General features: G+C 38.7%; 1 protein-coding gene across 4 annotated transcripts in view; it reads left to right on the top strand.

Annotated features, from left to right (window-relative positions):
* The window catches only part of AKAP7 (A-kinase anchoring protein 7), a 149,972-nt gene that overhangs the window by 56,172 nt on the left and 75,400 nt on the right, over nt 1–18,400 (top strand). For all 4 annotated transcript variants that reach the window (XR_004284946.1, XM_032339514.1, XM_032339511.1 and 1 more), the window contains exon 6: nt 6,366–6,478. Coding sequence is in view for 3 of the 4 variants with exons in the window: in XM_032339514.1 (XP_032195405.1) it covers nt 6,366–6,478 (113 nt within the window). In the remaining variant the exon portion in view is untranslated. The remainder of the gene's footprint in view (nt 1–6,365; nt 6,479–18,400) is intronic.

The raw sequence follows: 18,400 nt of genomic DNA, 5'->3' as shown, positions 1-18,400 counted from the left end.
TACTTTTTTTTTTTAAGGTTTATTTATTTGAGGGAGAGAGAGATAGAGAGAGAGAGAGAGAGAGAGAGAGAGCATGAGTAGAAGGGGCAGAGGGAGAGGGAGAGAATCTCATACTGACTCTAAGCTGAGTGTGGAGCCTGACAAAGGGCCCCTGACCCTGAGCCAAAACCCAGTCAGGTGCTCCACCAACTGCACCTCCCAGGTGACCCCTGCTGTTCTTTAGCTTAATTCAGCCAAAGTTGCCATTTGTTGTTTGTAACTAAGAACAGGGCCGTGATCGTATAGTGGTTAGTACTCTGCGTTGTGTAACTAAGAACAGTGTTGTGTTGTTTTTTTGGTTTGGTTTTTTTTTTTTTTTTTTATTTTTTTTAAATGGTCCATTGCTTGACTCTTTATTACCATAACAGGGAGAGGAAAAATCATTTGCTGCTAGTGACTAGCAGTGAAAGGTTTTAGGACATGCCCCAAATTTATAAATGGTGATCAAAATGTCACATTGAGCTCATATTAGCATTTAGTAGATATTATGAAAGTAAAATAACAAACTAAGATTTTGAAAATATGGGGATAATATTTTGAGATACTAAGTTTTCTCCTTGTATTTCTTGTATCCTTTGTTCTGTGCCTAGCCACCTCTGGGACGGTGGTACCCATGTTCTCAGAAGAGAGAATATAGCAAGAAAAATAGAGAAAAGGCTTTGGGATTTCAACACCTGAGCATAATGATACATTTTTCCCGCTTTGATGCTAGAAAAGATTCCCAGGGTCAGCAAGAAGAGAGCTGGAGGCTAAGGTAGAGTGTGAGTTCTTGCCCTTCCATCGTCTCCTGAACAGAACAGCAGAAACTTACGTCAGTCTGATAGCAGGAGTGACCCTATGCCTTGCTCCTGGGGTGTGTTCTTAGAGCCAATGAGCCAGAATTCACTGTGTTTCCAGAGTGGCAGTGGGGGTGAAGGAAGGGTGGTATTATGTAATGGATGGCCTTAGGAGGTTCTGACCCTTTTCACCTTGGCCCTGGGGGATTGTTATTTTTGTATGCCTAAGAGAAGCAAGAAGGTGGTAGAGGGCCTGAGACAGGTCCAGTGAGTTCCTGCTTGCCCTGGTATGGTGTGGTGACCAATAGAATGAAATCTTGCATACCGGAAAGGGCACAGAAGTGGCAGAGTCATTATATGGGAACGAGGGAGGGTCTAACTGCAAAAACCAAGCACGGCTTATGTCTCAGGAGATGCCAGATATTGACCCAAGAGCGAGGCGCTACACTCCCATCTAAACCACTGTGCACCCCATTAGCTACCTCCCCGTCAACTAAGATACGGTCCTAGGGAAAGAGGGGAACACTGTGAATTGCCTGAGGCAATTGAATCCACCAGGAAGAAATGTAAATTCTAGCTGAAATATAGACGAATAAAGAAAGTTACTCTCACACATGAATTTCCCTTGCTTAAAACTGTCAGCATTTCCCACCATACCGAGAATGAAATCTGAGGGTTTTGTCTTGCCCCATGATATTCCTGCGTACTTCTCTAAACCCATTCTGCCTCTTCCCCAAATGCTGACTCACCCTGCTCCAGGTATCCTGTCCTTTTTACTGTTTCTGGACCTACTAAACATTCTTTATAAGTACTTTCTTCTGCCTCGAGTCCTCTTCTCCGCGCAGCTGGGTAGCTTCTCAAACATCTCTTCAGAGTGGGATTCTCAGACCACCATATCTGACATAGCAACTCTTTTCTTCCACATCACTTTGTAGATCCTTCGTGTGCTTTATTTTTCTCCAGATCACTGATCAATACCTGACAATATATTTATGTATTTGTTTGTGGCCCCCAGCGTGTGTGGATGTTCCGCAAGGGCAGGGGATTTGTTCTGTGGGTTGCCGTGGTTCCCGCACCTGGAACAGTCTGTCAGCAATCATTTGCAGAACGAATGAACGGATGATGAGATCTGAGTTGGCCAACTGCTGTTCCTAAGTGCTGTACAAATTTTAAAATAACCTAACCAGATTTTCCCTTTTACTTAAATTTTCTTAGAGTGGTGCCTGGGTGGCTCACTTGGTTAAGCGTCTGCCTTCGGCTCAGGCCATGATCCTGGTGTCCTGGGATTGAGCCCCAGGTCGGCTTGCTACTGGCGGGGAGTCTGTGTCTTTCTCTCTTTCCCTCTGCCCCTCCCCTGCTCACACGCAGGCTTTTTCTCTCAAATAAATAAATGTGTAAATCTTAAAAACAAAAACAACCAACTTGGAGGGGAGAAAGAAGATTTTAGATTCTTTTTTTTTTTTTGAAGTTTATTTATTTTAATAATCTCTATACCAGTATGAGGCTTGAAGTCATGATCCTGAGATCAAGAGTTGCATGCTCTTCCACTTGAGTCAGTTATGCCCCCCCAAGATTGTCAATTCTTCACATAGAGGGCAGCATGAATGTTGTAGTCAGATAGAGTTGAGTTCAAATTCTATCCTCACCATGACGTAGGTCAGTGATCTCTGAGAAAGCTGTGAGCATTTCAGAGTCTCAGTTCCTTCATTTTTAGAAATGGGAATAATAACTTACCCCTTAGGGTTATCTGGAGGAGTACATGATCAAGAATTGCTAAAACACCTAGCACAAAGGTAATGCGCAATTCAAGCAGGTATTGTTGAATACGCACAGATACCGTCGAATACACACAGATGCTAAGCCTGTGCAGTCACACCTGTGGGTACTGAGCTCATTGACTCCCAAGTCTGCTCCAGGAGCTCCTCTCCTGGGAGTGAGGTCCTCTTCCCTCCTTTTTGTCCTTCCTGCCGCCCAGCATACTAGGAAGGTATCATTGATGCGGCTAATAATTATGTTGTTGGTAAAAAGAATGCGTCCATTTGAATTTTCTCCTGTGCAGGTATTTCTGTTTGGAAACTCTGCCCTTCTCTGTTATTTTTATTATTTTTGCGTGGACCAGTCATTACAGCAAACCCTTCTTTTTCTGAGAAAGTATAATATTGTATCTTTGTTTTGTTCACTCCCACATCTTTTTTGTTTCGGGTTCCCATTCCAAAAAAACTGAATACTTACACTATGTAAGAAATAATCAGACTGGATGGAAATATATTTGGTTTTGTTTTTAGCCAGGTATTTCTGGTTATAATTCTATGTATCATTAGTAATTTCCGGATTCCAACAGAATTGGTGGTTAAAACTAAAGCATTCTTATGACTGTAGTATTTAGTATTATATTAAAAACATCTTTTATTTTTTAGGACATGTTTTTTGGAAATATTAGGTAATCTTCCACTAGGTTCATGATTTTTAATTGTTAGAAAAATTAAAGCATATTTAACATTGCTAAGAAATAAATGAATTTAAAAGGAACAGTTCATTAAACATTTGGATAGGAGGTGGTTTTATTTTAGATTCAAAGACATTTTTTACCTTATATTTCATCAGTTTCTATTTTTTAATGGACACTGTTGGCAGGATTATTTTTACTGAAGGGACCCCTCTCTGTGTGTTTTTTTGAAGACTGATTTTTCGAACTTTGTTTTTGGGTAAATGTAGGAATTCTTTTAGAAAAGGGAAAGGTATTTAGAAGCTCATGTGTAAAAGAGGGGAGCTTCTCTGACTGAAACCAGTGTGTGTGTGGGCATGGTGGAAGGTGACAGAATGCCCTGCCTTACTCTTCCTCATTCAGTTGCTGGAGCAGCCTTTGTACCCTTCACTGACCCTGGCTTAAGCTGGGGTTTTAGCTCCCTTGAAACATGACCAGAGTAGAAGTGATGGCATCTGCATTCCAGTTCCTTCTTTACTACTAACAAAGAGGGTGAATTTGAGCATTGACTTCTTATGTTTTAGTTTTATTTATTTTTAAAATTAACTTGGGTATTAGCCCTACCTCATTTGGAGGCAGAAAGGACAAATGAGAAGTTGTTTACCAAAGATCTTTGAAAAGTATGAATTTTTCGTACATAAAGCAGAAAATTCTACTTGTGCATTCTACATTCTAGTATGATGCTTGTGTACTTGTAATAATATTATATTGCTAATGTCTAGGCAGTTATTCTGCTTATTTAATTTAAAAAAATTTTTTTATTCCGAAGTAATACATGCTCATTGTAACCACTCAAACAATATACAGGTGTGTAAAGAAAATGTTACTCATCTTTTCTATCTCTGTTCAATGTCAGCCCTCATCCTACAGTAATTTACACCATTTTTATGCTAATAAAACGTAGAGAATTTATCTTTTTTAAGTAAGCCATGGAATCACATTATTGGTACATTAACCATGCAACTTGCCTTTTTTGCTTAATAGACCATGGGCATCTTTTCTTATGGTAGTCCTTAGTATGCCATATGGTAATTTAACAACCATTTATTTATTGATGAGGTTGTTTATACTTTGTGTGTTTTTAAGAATTGATATCTTGAATCTTCTATATAGAATCTTGTGTGTTAAAAATTTTATTTTTGTGTATTTTCCTAGAACTGAATTTGCTGGTTCAAATACTTATGAAGTAAATTTAAAAAATCACTGCCCCATTCTATTGGTCAGAAGCATGTTCCTCTCACACTCAAGAAGAGGAGAGTATATGGGTGGGGACATAAGGTGGGAGGAGAAGACCATAGGTTCCGTCTTAGTATTTGCTTCTCACAGTAGGATTAAGTCATGTTCTTGTAATGACAAGTAAATCTTTAGGAGAGAATAAAAAGTCATTTTAAATCAGTGAAAAAAAAAGATTATTGCCTAGATTATTTTATGTCATGGTTGTGGCAACTCTCATTCCCCAGCAGGCATTATTTCTTCAAATAGTTCCTGTCTTCCTCCTGCCTCTTTTTTAGGGACTTAACTTATACATATATTAGACAACTTGCTGTTACCCCACATTTACTGCTGTTCCTTCTTTTTTCTTTTCTTTTCCCTTTTCCTTCATTGCCATCTCCCTTTCCCTTCCATTTCCCTTTTGTTTCCCTTTCCTTTCTTTCTCTTTTCTCTATATTTTATTTTGTGTGGCTTCTATTGCTATGTCTTCAAGTTCACTAATTTTTTGTTCTACAGTGTCTAATCTGTCATTAATTCTATCCAGTGTATTTTTCTCTAGACATTGCAATTTTCATCTCTGTAAATTTGATTTGGGTCTTTTTTATATCTTGCATGTCTCTACTTTTTGAACGTAAAGAATATAGTCATAATAACTATTTTGATACTTTTATCTTCTGACTCTAAATTTGTGTCCATTCCCTTTGATGAATTGATTTATCTCTTCATTGTAGGTCATATTTTCCTGTTCATTTGCATGCCTGGACATTTTTGATTAGATGCCAGACATTGTGAAATTACCTTGTTGGGTCTGGATAGTTTTGTATGCCTATAAATATTCTTGGGCTTTGTTCTAGGACATAATTAAGTTACTTGGAAACAGTTTTTTTGCTTTTGGATCTTGCTTCTAAGATATTTTAGATGGGACTAGAACAGTACCAGTTCAAAGCTAATTTTTCCCCACCGCTGAGGGGAAAAGTTCCCCACTGCTGTTCATTCTACCCAGTTTCCCACAAATCTCAAAGTTTTTCCAGTTTGGCTCATGGGAGCAGACAATTCTCCTGCCTCTGTATGAGCACTGGGCACCATTCCCTCTAATCCTTTCGAATGTATTTCCCCATCCTCAGGTAGCTTCCTAATATATTTGTGCAGGTCTATACTCAGCTGAATACTCTCGGGCAAGCCTTTGTAGATTTGTGGGATTTTCTCTCTGTACAGGTCTCGCTTTTCTAGGACTCTTGCCCGTGAGCTATGGATACCTTTGCCTCTCCTACTTTCAGCAGTTTTTACTCGACCCAGTGAGATGACTAAGCTCCCCCCAGTGAGGATGGTTTCTTCCAGCTGGGCAGTTGAAGGGCTCACCTTGTTTCTCATCTCTAAGGGATCATTGAGCTTCACTGCCTGATAAGTGGAGTGTCTTACAAACCATCATTTTATATACTTGGTCCTTTCATTGTTTCAGAGGGGAGGGTAAATCCAATTGCTGTTATTCCATCTTGGTCAGAAGTAGAAATTTTAGATATGGGTCATAGATAAACTAATCCTTTTCTATGCATCTAGCCACCACTAGGATATTCAGTGAAAATCAGCATCATATCAGACAAACACTTATTATATTTCTTAAATGTTTTCTTTTCAAATTGTTGCTTTTGTGTGCTTAAAGTGTGAAATTTATGCAGATTTAATAATATCTTGTCCTATGCAGTGTGGTTTTAATTCTCTCTTAGAAAGTATTCCATACAGGTATATAAAGTAATCTTCATTATAAAGTAATTTGTTATTTTTTGAATTGCCATTTAAAAAATAAAAGATAGCCATGTGTTACAGTAGCATTTTTGTATTTTTATTTTCTTTAGAAGCTGCAAAAAGGACATTTCAAGAAAAGGGCATCTTGGCAGGAGAAAACAGGAGTTTTAAGCCTCACTTGACTTTTATGAAATTGTCCAGAGCACCACAGCTCCGGAAGAAGGTGGGTAAACATTTTTGTTATAAGCCCCAGTTTAACAGCTGCACCAGTCTTACTAAGCATGCTTGGAGCACGTGTGAGCTTTGTAGTGGTTCTTGACACCCTACCACTCTGGGTCGTGGGATTCCAAGTCAGTTTGTTTCCCACTCCCAGGGAGGCTGAGTTGGCTTGTGAGACTCCATGCAGGCTCTTCCAGCTGTGCCCTCCTTTGCCACAGGGGCTCTTCTTCTGCACCCTCTGCCAACATTAGCTGCATACTTGGACCAACATTTCCTGATGCTGCTTCTCTTGCCAAATTTGCTTCCTCCCTTGAAGAGCACTGAGGCAGGGCCAAGTACCATTTTATTGCTTTCTCTGCTTTTGGTTGTTTACAGCCTGCTGCCCTCCAGGCTTCCTCCTCTGGCCTGCATGCCTGGTGCTGCTCACTGGAACTGGGTTCTTCATGGTGGGATGCACTTCTTTACCCCCCTTTATGCCACTCTTTCAAGATTTCCTGAAGATGGCCTTGTGGTTTTAGTAGTTGTCTCCATTGAAGGCTTGGAATAGCTATTCCATGGACTGGGCAGGAGGATAACTAAGGAGACCTGATCCCCCCATTACTTGAAAGTACTCCTCCCTGAGGATGGGCAGAAGTGACATGAGCTAAGGGATATGTCTCTTGACCTCCCACATCTTTCTACCTTCCCAAGCCACCCCGTCCTCCCTCAGTTTAGAGTAACTTTTGGTTTTCTTCTGGATTTATGAGCTTTTCTCCCGGAATCCTAAGGGCACCCTTCATTGTGTTTCCCATTTCAGCCTAGGGAGCTTCTCATGCAAATTTAGCCATTTGCTGACCTGCTCTAATATACCAGAGTTTTGGAGATGGGCATGCAGATTAATGTTTGTTCCTGCTCTCCATGACCCCTTGCTACAGTTAAGACTGATTTGCAGCTCTATAAATGAAAGTCATGTTTATTAGTAAGTGGATCTCTTTTCTAAATTGGACACATATTTAATGTCTCTTTGCACGGAAGATCTTTCTTTCTTTCTTATTTTTTTTAAAGATTTTATTTATTTATTTGACAGAGAGAAATCACAAGTAGTCAGAGAGGCAGGCAGAGAGAGAGAGAGGAGGAAGCAGGCTCCCTGCTGAGCAGAGAGCCCCATGTGGGACTCGATCCCAGGACCCTGAGATCATGACCTGAGCCGAAGGCAGCGGCTTAACCCACTGAGCCACCCAGGCGCCCTCTTTCTGATCTTTAAAACATGTATTTGGGTGATTGACCATCCTGTGGTTCTGAATTTTCTACAAATTGTTGTGAATACCTTTTCAAAAAGATACCTTGCGTGGTTTTCTTTTTTTTCTTTTGATTACTATGCCTCACATTCAATAATAACTAAATCAGGTGCCATTCCTGAATATTTAGGTAAAAACAATTTGTGTAAGAAACAGATTTAGACATTTGGATTAACAGCTGACAAAACTTGCAGACTGATGGTTAACTTCTTTACTCATTATCATTCTTGTTTTGCTTTCAAATGGATTGTCCTCTTCCCAGTGATTTCATACTTAATCACAGAATGACAAATCAGTGGTGAAGGTAATATTCACATTTTGAAGTGCTTCTTTCTCTGTTCGGTGTTAAATTTTACTTGAGAGCGCATGAGGACATTTATCAAAGGAGTGTTTAAACTACTCTAGAATATGAATTTTAATATTTTACACTAAATTTAAATGATTCCTTGGCAGTTAATTTCCCAGAATCTGCTCCCTTATGTTGTAGAATGGGAATACGAGTCTTACAAATATGAAGTGGCTGACGTGAGAACCCATTCTTCCTGTTGCCGAGCCCTGTGGGGAATCCATCTTAACCCTTTCCCAGGCCCAGATTCTTCTCTCCCACTGGCACATCTAGTTCATCCAAATTGATTTCTCTTGTCACATGAGGAACTCCCTGGCCCAAACCATACTAACTCAACAAATATTTACCACGCGCTTAATATGCACCAGACATGGGCTGCTGGGCCCAGAGTTATGATCAAAAGAGAAACATGGGGCACCTGGGTGGCTCAGTTGGTTAAACGGCTGCCTTTGGCTCAGGTCATGATTCCAGGGTCTTGGGATCGAGCCCCAAATCGGGCTCCCTGTTCTGCAGGAAGCTGCTTCTCCCTCTCCCTCGTCCTTTGCTTATGTTCCCTCTCTCATTGTGTCTTTCTCTCTGTCAAATAAATAAAATCTTTAAAAAATTTAAAAAAAAGAGAGAAACAGTCCCTGCCTGAATGGTATATAAAATCTAAATCAGATTGTATTTCATTTAGATTAGAAAACTTAATCTTTAGAAAATAAGGTATGACCTCACTGCCTTTCAGTAAGCCAAAAATTTTTTCTTTTCAATAATGGAATGACTCCATTCCTATGTACTACTACGATGTTCAGTGTTTCTGAATGTGTAAGAAAGTATACTTTAAACATTGGGATTCATGTGTCAACACCAAAGCTGCAGATTCCCACCCTCTAGCTTCAGATCTGGAGATGTACCTAAAGATTGTGACTTTTGATAATCCATCTGTGCCATGGGTGATTCTGATCCAGATTTTCCTAGAGCAGTGTATTCAGAGAGAGAGACCTGCAGGTTTAAATAAATAACCAACATTTTTTTTTTAAAATGCAGGAAGTCATTTGTTCCACTGTAAAAGTTAAAGCCAGTATGAAAAGGTAGCATGCATAAAAGTGCATTTTTATTATGCTTTGTGATTTGGAATACAGATGATTTGAAAATTTGTGGTTCTTCAATCTCTTTCTTCTTAACTTTTTACCTTTTCAACTGTCCTTTCTCAGCATTCGTTCTCTACACGGTTTTTATTCAGGTTCACTTATTTGTAAGGGAGTAGACATTGGTGAAATCAGTAGTGGAATGTATTGCTAGTATTCAGCGTTGTTTAGATTGACAAAATAAAAGGAGAAGGAGAGAGAGAGATAGGAAATAATAGGTTTTTATCACTCAAGTATTGAAAGTTTGTCTTATTTCAAGTACTTTCTTTTATTTTAAAAGTGATTTTAATTATTAAAGTATTAGGTGAATATTTGGTCATTGTAAATAGTCCAAATAGATGCAAATCTATAAAATGGAGTATACAATTTTTCCTTCAGCACCACCCTACTGCCCCCTTCTTCCCAATATAATTTCTCTCTCTGGAGGTTACCACTATCGGTATATTCTCCCGACTTTTTCCTTTACACTACAAATGTATATAGGTGCAAATACCTGCATATAGTTTCTTTAAAACAGAAATAAGTATACATTATTTTGATTTATCATAATTTATTCTCCACTTGATGAATAATTACATTAATTTCCATTTCTTTGCCAGCATAAAAATGCTGCAGTGAGATTCCATGTTCATTTTCCTTTGGGTAGACATGCCAATACATCAAAGAACCTATGGAGTGTCAAGGTCACAGGATATTATATATTTTAACTTTTCCAAAACACCATAAATTTCCTTTTAAAATAGTGGCCCCAATTTATACCTCCAGCCACACTGTATTAGAGGAACATTTGTTTGGGTAAACTTGAGATAGAAGGACCATCAAAGATTATGCATGGTGGCTTGGTATGGCCCTTTGAATTGTGAATTAAGAAATTCCTGTAAAAAAAAAATGCTGAAAATTCATATTCTTTAACTAAGAGGTTCATGCTGCTGGGATTATCCTAAACAAATAAGTTTTTAGTTGAGATAAAATTGATATGCAACATAGTGTAAGTTTCAGGTATATAACATAATGATTTAAGATATGACTATATTGCAAAATGATTACCATACTAAGGTTAATGAACACATCTATCACCTTATATAGTTACCTTTTGTTGTTGTTGTGGGGACTTTTAAGAACTTTCTTACTAACTTTCAAATATACAATATAGTATCTTTTTTTATAATATAGTATTTTTAATTATTATCACCATGTTGTATACCCAGGACTTATTTATTTTATAACTAAGAAATAATTTTAAAGAAGAAATTGTTTATGTATAAAAATGTTTACTGAGGAAATCATGTAATATAGGAAGTCCTATAATAGAGGAAAAGTTAGAAATAACTTCCTTTATGATGAGGGAATTTTTAAGTCAGTTATGCTAAATCATATCAATGATTTAAGAAGCTATTAAAATAGGCAATTTATAAGAATTGTGGAATGGATTAAAAATATAAACCATAATTAAAGTTGTATAAAGATAGTTTCCCTGGGTTTGCCTTCAACACAGCTTAATGTGCTTCCTTGAATTTTGGAGCTAAAATGTAGGCTCCCACAACTGCTCTTTTAGCCCTTATTTCTTCTGGTAGATCAGTGAATACAGCTGACCTTAATGTCACCTGGAATATAGTAAATTCCCCTTGACACACCCAGAATTTCTCTCTTGGTTGGTTGGGGCTTTGCTTAGGTTCTGAGGAAGAGTGGAGCCTTACAGGGTTGATCACAGAAATGGTGTTGGGCGAGTTAGAAGTCTCATGGCAACGGAGGGTAAAGGGAAGCCACAAGATGCAGGAAACTTGAAGGTTTTCCATTATCTGGAGGAGTGTTCTTTGAGTTTCTGGTATGGATGGTGATGCAAAGTGAGAGTATCTCGAAAAGAGCTGATGGTGTCTCCCACAAAGATGCTCTGTTTTGAAGGTTGGCGTACTCTCTATATTTCAGTCTGACCTGCCAGAAGGCCAACCAGAAATCATTCTTTGTAGTGAGGAGATAGATACTGGTGGACTCCGAAGATACTGGTGGTACTATTGTCAGGGTAGACGTGATAATTATTAGTGAAAAGGGGTGCTCTGGGTAGAAAAGTGCCCTGGATCATTACAGGCCAATTCCTAGATGGTTAAGATGATCCACTCATTATTATTTACAGGAGGTGTAACCAATTATTCTGTAACAATACCTCACGTGGTACTTTTTTTTTTTTTTTTTTAGTCATATACCGGTTATTTTTTATAGTCTAAAAAGCTGTTATCCATGCCAGTATAAAAAAATATTCAAAGTTGGAGTCATATCGGTCTGTTCATGAAGGTAAAACAGCTTGATATAAAAGGTGTGGACAGATGTCTGGCGCAGGGAATAAATGCTGACCTCCACTGGAATGGTCAGAAAGATCTAGTCTGAGGATTTCCCAGTGGTACTGAGTGTTGGCTTCAGAAGTCCCTAGGCTTCTGGGGTGCCAGCCTTTGGTAGTCTCCTATTTGTAGATAATACTATTCAGTAGAATTAACCAGAAGCCCCAGGGGATGACCAAAAGTTCTATAGATTGTGATCAGAATTTTGAAAGTACAGAAAACCCTTTCACATCTCCTGGTACAGACCTTCCTCTGCTACAGGCTGGTATTCTGGTTCCCAAGCTTAGACCTGAGCTTGACTTTAGATTCTGAGAAACTTAAGATTTTTCTTGGCATTGTCTATTTTCCTAACACTAGGAGGCATTTAGTCACTGTGTTTTGCATATTCTTAGTTGCATGAAATTCTAGTAGGGTATATTGCATAAGAGAATATCAAAAGTAGTTATTATATATTTTAAAGCGAGTTTGATTATCATTGTGCTTTCAGAGTTATGGTTTCATTAAATGAACGGAGCCTCAGAGAATCTTACTAAATTACCACATGTTTAAAATAGTAACTAAAATTCAAGAGTTTTTCTTGAAATATATTTGTTTTAGGTTGTTAGTCTGCAACTTGTTCACCTCTGCTTTTTATACTGCCCTTCTTTTAGATCTGTTTTTCTCATCGAGTGACCTTGTACTTCTCTGATTTAACCATTGCAAAAACTGGTTGGTTAGAAGTGTGTGCTAACACTTGGTGGCAGAAGAAGACCAGTTTCAAATCAGACATGTATCTTAATGCAGATCCAGATTTCTCAAGAAATAAATGTGATCGTGTCATGGATAAATCAGTTGTATTTAAGCATTAATTGTTTTCTGGCCTTTTTAGGTACATTTCCTGATTTGTGACTCTTTCAAATTACTCAGATAGCATTAAACTATTGAAGCTACAGTTTATTAATTGACTGACACTTCCTTTTATCAGCTCTTCACAGAATTAGACAATGAGATAACTTCAGAATGAAAGAAATGATCTCCTTTGAAACTGTTAGTTACTACTGTCACTTAGATGGGTTTGTTTTGAATGCAGAATTTGATATGCCCAAAGCATGGGCAGAGGGGTAGTGATTGGACCCTAAAATGATGAGGCTGAGGGGAAGTAGGGAGAAGGAAACAGAGAAGTGGAAAAGGAAAGCATATGGACGAAGGTTATGTTCTGATGGTGTAGGTAAGGGGGAAAACTTAGCCTCTGAATTGTTTGGGGATTCAATATATAGGACCAAGACTGTAACAGAAATTTTCTCAGTTTTTAAAAAAAGATTTATTTATTTATTTGAGAGAGAGCTCATAAGCAGGGAGGAGGGGCAGAGGAAGAAGCAGACTCCCTGCTGAGCAGGCAGCCTGATGCAGGACTTGATCCCAGGACCCTGAGATCATGACAGCTGAAGGCAGAGGCTTAACCCACTGAGCCACCCAAACACCCTTCAGGATTTTGTTAATTGTTAAGTGGGCTGGTATAAGTTAGTTACCCCTCACTTTCCTGGGTCTGCATCATAATGTGTCTTTAAAAGAGATTTTAAAACTCAGGAATACTAGTTTAGTTTAGGAATAGAAGACTATTCCTTCTTAAGGAGGTGTCTGTAATAAATTTGAAGGAACATGAGTTTTCTATTTTTAGCTTTGTTGTTTAGCATTGGACAAGTCTTATAACCTCTCTTGACCTTTGCTAATTCATACTTAAAGAAAGAGTTTAGTGTTACTGACTCCTGATTCCTGTGCTATTCTGAAATGTCTATAAGATGAGCATTTTAACGAAATAGGAAAATTTGGCTCTACATAGAGGTTTTTTTGGTGTTTTTGTTGTTGTTGTTTTTTAAACTTCAGATAGGTTTTCTTGTATGCAGAAAGGAGGAAAGTCTTTAAGTATAGGAAGATGGTAGCAACTTAGATTTGGCTCTTTCCTTTATCCTGGAAACTGCACAGAGCAGTAGAGACAATGGGGGAAACTATCACAAGCTGCATTTTCCATGCAAGTAGGACATAGAAGAATTTGTAAAAAGCAAATCATGTGCAAGTACGACTAGAAGCATCGGGGACCAGCAGGACTTTCATGAGAAGCTGCTTCAGGATGCGGAAGACTGTACAGGGAGGAACAGACCTCTAGGTGGCAGATGCAGAAATGATCAGGAAATTTTCACTCCCAGAGGGTGAGGACTGTACCCTAAGAAGGTAGAGAAATTGTGAAAGGGGACCCAGAGGAGGTGAATCTCAGGAAGCACTAGCTTCCAAAGAGGAGAGAGTCCCTCCCACAGCAGTGAAGTGTCTCAGGTCTTGCAGTGGAGAGGCAGTGCCCATATTCAACAGAGTCCCTCCCTGGAGCCAGTGGGGAAGAAGCCTTGAGCAGAGGAGCCTGCGGGACTGCCCCGCCACATCCTTTCCCCCTTCCCTGAAAGGGGGCGCTATAGGGATCCGCAAGCCTTTATTCTTCCAGACAAAAGCTTCTCTCAAAATTTCCTTGGTACTTATAAAAAATAAAAAATTAAAAAAAAAATTTCCTTGGTACAAGATAAAGCAGATTGCTTCAGTAAGCTAGTCCTGAATCTCCCAACAACGAATGACTTAATTCCTCATGGTTTTTGGTTGTTTTCGAATGTCTTCATATGACCAGGTGCACTTAGATCTGAGGTTAGAGTGGAGTTGGATTTTTCTTTTCTTTCTTTTTTTTTTTTTTAAAAGATTTTATTTATTTAACAGACAGAGATCACAAGTAGGCAGAGGTAGGCAGAGAGTCAGGAGGGAAGCAGGCTCCCCGCTGAGCAGAGAGCCCGATGCGGGGCTCGATCCCAGGACCCTGGGATCATGACCTGAGCTGAAGGCAGAGGCTTTAACCCACTGAGCCACCCAGGCGCCCCGGATTTTTCTTAATTAAAACTCAGTAAACAAACAGAACACAGCAACGCATCTCTTCATTTTAATGGTTTTTTAAAAACTAAAAATCCAGTGAAATCTGCCCTGAGATGGAATAATAAATTCTTCTGAGATATTCTAGGTGCCATTAGTCAACTGTGTCATCTACTGTGTGTCAAAGAGCACTATTTATAGCAAGTGACTTCACTTATATTACCAATGCATTTTTCAACTTCGTGTTGTTGTGTGGTCTTTCTCTTATATAAAAAAACCACACACTGAGTTTGCAATTATTTAACAATTGAAAATGGTACACAGGTAAACTGAATGTTTGTTTGAAACTGTTTATTACTTTATACATCTTTAAAATTGGAGCATATGGGAGAGTATAGACAGCTGAATTATTTAAGGGAGGATTCTAGGAATGGACTAATGTCAGAGAAACAAATGATGCCCTGGTTGGCCCTAATTCTGTTAGAGATTTTGAAAACTCTAGAAGAAATGACGCAGTCAACCTAATTTTAAGGCTGTGCAAAGTGGAATGGGGATTTGAAGCAAGTATTTTCATTAGTATGTCTTGAAATTTTTCTCACGGAATATCTCTCAGGGTTTTACGTGAGGCAAAGATTCTGTGATCAAGCAAATGTTAGCAGTGTTGGGTTAAATAAAGTTAATCTGATTCTCTATTCCAGCACTTCCTAGGAATTTTGAACCGCTGATATTTATCATGACTCTCAAGAGCTTACAGCAACAAAGACTGATCTTTTGCTCACAGATGTGGGTCAGGTGTGGCTTTGCTGTGCATTGTCTTTATGGAGGACCTGCGCTGAGCAGCCTCTGTGTAGGAACATGCTGGTCTTTTGGCAGAAGGAAAAGGGAGCTGGCAAATCCCAAGCTGATTCTTAAAGCTCACAAATGAGTCACATCATTCCTGCTCACATCTTACTGGCCAAGGCAAGACACATGGTTCCTTCTGAATTCAACAAAGCAGGATGTGTAATATACTTGCAATAAGGGACACTACAGGGAGGGGCAGTGAATATTTTGAACATTTAGTTCACCTCAGCATCATTTCCCAGATGTACTTGACTAGCAAGTCCTTTTTTCATTGACTGTCTTGTAGCACTAGTGTTTGGCAGAACATGGTTTAGGAAATGTTGATCTTGATAATTCAGGCCTAAATGATATGTTTGCTTCAAACATCCAGATTCAGTGGACATTTTTACTTATTTTCCAACATTTTTATTTGCAGACAATATTCTGACTTAAATGTAATTTAAGAAACAGAGTTTTAGAACTAGCGTTGAAATATGCAATAACAAAGTATTCAACGTAATTAGAATTGCATGGATTTGGCTTAACTGTATTAAAATATACATGTCCTATCTCGGCTATTACCATTAATGTTGGGAAAAAATTTTTTTTTTTTAAAGATTTTATTTATTTATTTGACAGAGAGAGATCATAAGTAGGCAGAGAGGCAGGCAGGCAGAGAGAGAGGAGGAAGCAAGCTCCCTGCTGAGCAGAGAGCCCGATGCAGGACTCGATCCCAGGACCCTGAGATCACGACCTGAGCTGAAGGCAGCGGCTTAACCCACTGAGCCACCCAGACGCCCAAGGGAAAATTTTTTTCTTAACAAGTCTTTTGTAGGCATTTTGAAACCTCTGTTAATTTCATTTTCCCAGTTAATGACTGACTGGAGTATAATGATCTTTTTTTTTTTTTTTTTTAAGATTTTGTTTATTTATTTGACAGAGAGAGATCACAAGTAGACAGAGAGGCAGGCAGAGAGAGAGAAAGGAGGAAGCAGGCTCCCTGCCAAGCAGAGAGCCCGATGCAGGACTTGATCCCAATACCCTGAGATTATGACCTGAGCCAAAGGCAGAGGCTTAACCCACTGAGCCACCCAGGCGATCCTGGAGCACAATGATCTTGTATGAAACTGGCAAGGACCGCAGTGGATTGATTATGGTTAAAGCAAAATAGAACACATGATCAAGAAAACTTAATCTTTATTCCCAAATAGTATTGATACAGAATCATTTTGTTTAGTTATAGTAGCTAATTTCTTACCCACTTGACTAGTCGCATAAAAACAAACCAGCTGGCATTATTTGGATGGTCGTAAGATTTTCTCTACTACTGGAGAGTGGTTATCCAGCTCTTGTGAATTTTAATTACTTGCATAAGAAAAGAAGATAAAGCTGTATGTTTTTCTTAAGAGCCTGAATTAGATTTGAGGGGAAACTAAGGTGGCAATCCAAGACTGTACGAGTTTACATTGGAATTATATTCCTAATCTGAGCTGATTACTTTTGACCACTCATTAGAATATTATTCTTTCAAAGAAAAGTACTGTTAAAAGCAGAGTAATAGTAGTTTGAATTACTAAATTGCTCAGTTCTCTTTCACGTGGTTACTCCAGTAAGTTAGAGACAAAAATGTTAGTTGCCTCTTTCCCAGGGTCAAACTTCATGTTTGTGTGATTGAAGACCTAACAAAACTTGCACATATCACCTAAGGGACTAGTCACTTGTGATGACAGGCACTCCAACTCAGTTCCTGCAGTAAGGGTTCATCCTCTAAAAACTACCTGATGGCACCATTTTTATTGTTGCCAAAACTGATACCATTTGGAGACCCATCTTTAAGGCTGTCCAAGTAGAACTGTGGTTGTACATTGCCCTCAAGTTGATGATGGGTATAAAGACTTTCTTCTTTAGCTACTGCTTTCCCCGCAGCTGAAGTTGATGGTCATAATTTGTTACATAACTTTATTTGGACCAGGACATTTCTTGCACAGTAATTTCATGTTTGGTCTCCAGCACTACTGTGAAATCTTACCAAGCCATTGCCTGGGAGAATGTTCTGTATGACCCCCTCTGGTGGCCTTCACCTTCAGCCACATCTCTCCCTGTGTATACTCATTGCACTGTTCAGGATTTGGTCCTCTTGGATTCTTACTTCTCACCCTCCCTGAGAATGATGGTAAGACAGAGAACTTTGTACTCTTGGACTTCCAGCACAACTGTCTCTAGAATTTAATTCGGTGGAATTAAGTGTGTGTGTTGGCGGGGGGAGTGGTCACGTGATAATAAACTGAATGGGTGTGGAAGTCGTGTCACATACCTGTCTCCGTCGGTTGTAACAGTCTATGACACAGATCCTGACCAGCAGGGGCTAAAACTGTAATCCCTGTTGGCGGGGTATGTGTGATGGGAAGAGGTGGATGTGTGGTAGGTACAGTGGATATGGAGGGAATGGTATCATGTGTGGTCAGTCTAGCTTTCTTGAGACCCAGCCCACCGTGATGGCAGAGACCAGGTATAGCCAAAATATACCAGTGCATGTAATTTTTTGCTTAGCATTATCCTAAGATAATCCCTTGCTTCTCCTTAACTTTTCCATTAAAAAAATGTTTTTTTTTTCCTACCAAACCACTGCTTATTTTATTAGTCTAGATTTGGTTTTTGAAATTTTGAAAAGATAATTAATTTATAAAATTTCTAAAAGAGAATATTGTATGAAAATTTCTGGTTAGTCTGGTATCCTTCTCTCTGTAATTTATTTTTGAAGCAATGTGTAATCTCATATTCATAGGTATATACTGACAGTGAGTCCATTAGGGAAACTATGTAATCTCTGTAATTCTATTTTTCAAAAGTATACCACAGGGAGATTTCACATTAAATGTGATTAAGTTTGAGATGAGGACAAAAGATTCCAATTGTATATTATATATAAAATTATTTTGCATAGCAATGTATATCATATTAAAAGAAGTCATTGGGCACATTTCTTGCTCTACCTGGAGAGAAATACTAATTTTGAAATTAGATTAAGAGGTATACATGATTCCCAGGTTTTATCTTTAGTGACTGTTTCATAAGTAACTATTTTTTTTTTTCTACCAAGTTCTCTTATATCTAAAATGATATTCAGGGAATGTTTCC

Source organism: Mustela erminea, chromosome 4 (genome assembly GCF_009829155.1).
Source record: "Mustela erminea isolate mMusErm1 chromosome 4, mMusErm1.Pri, whole genome shotgun sequence".
In the NCBI taxonomy this organism is placed as follows: Eukaryota; Metazoa; Chordata; class Mammalia; order Carnivora; family Mustelidae; genus Mustela; species Mustela erminea.
This window is presented reverse-complemented; position numbering and strand designations above follow the sequence as displayed.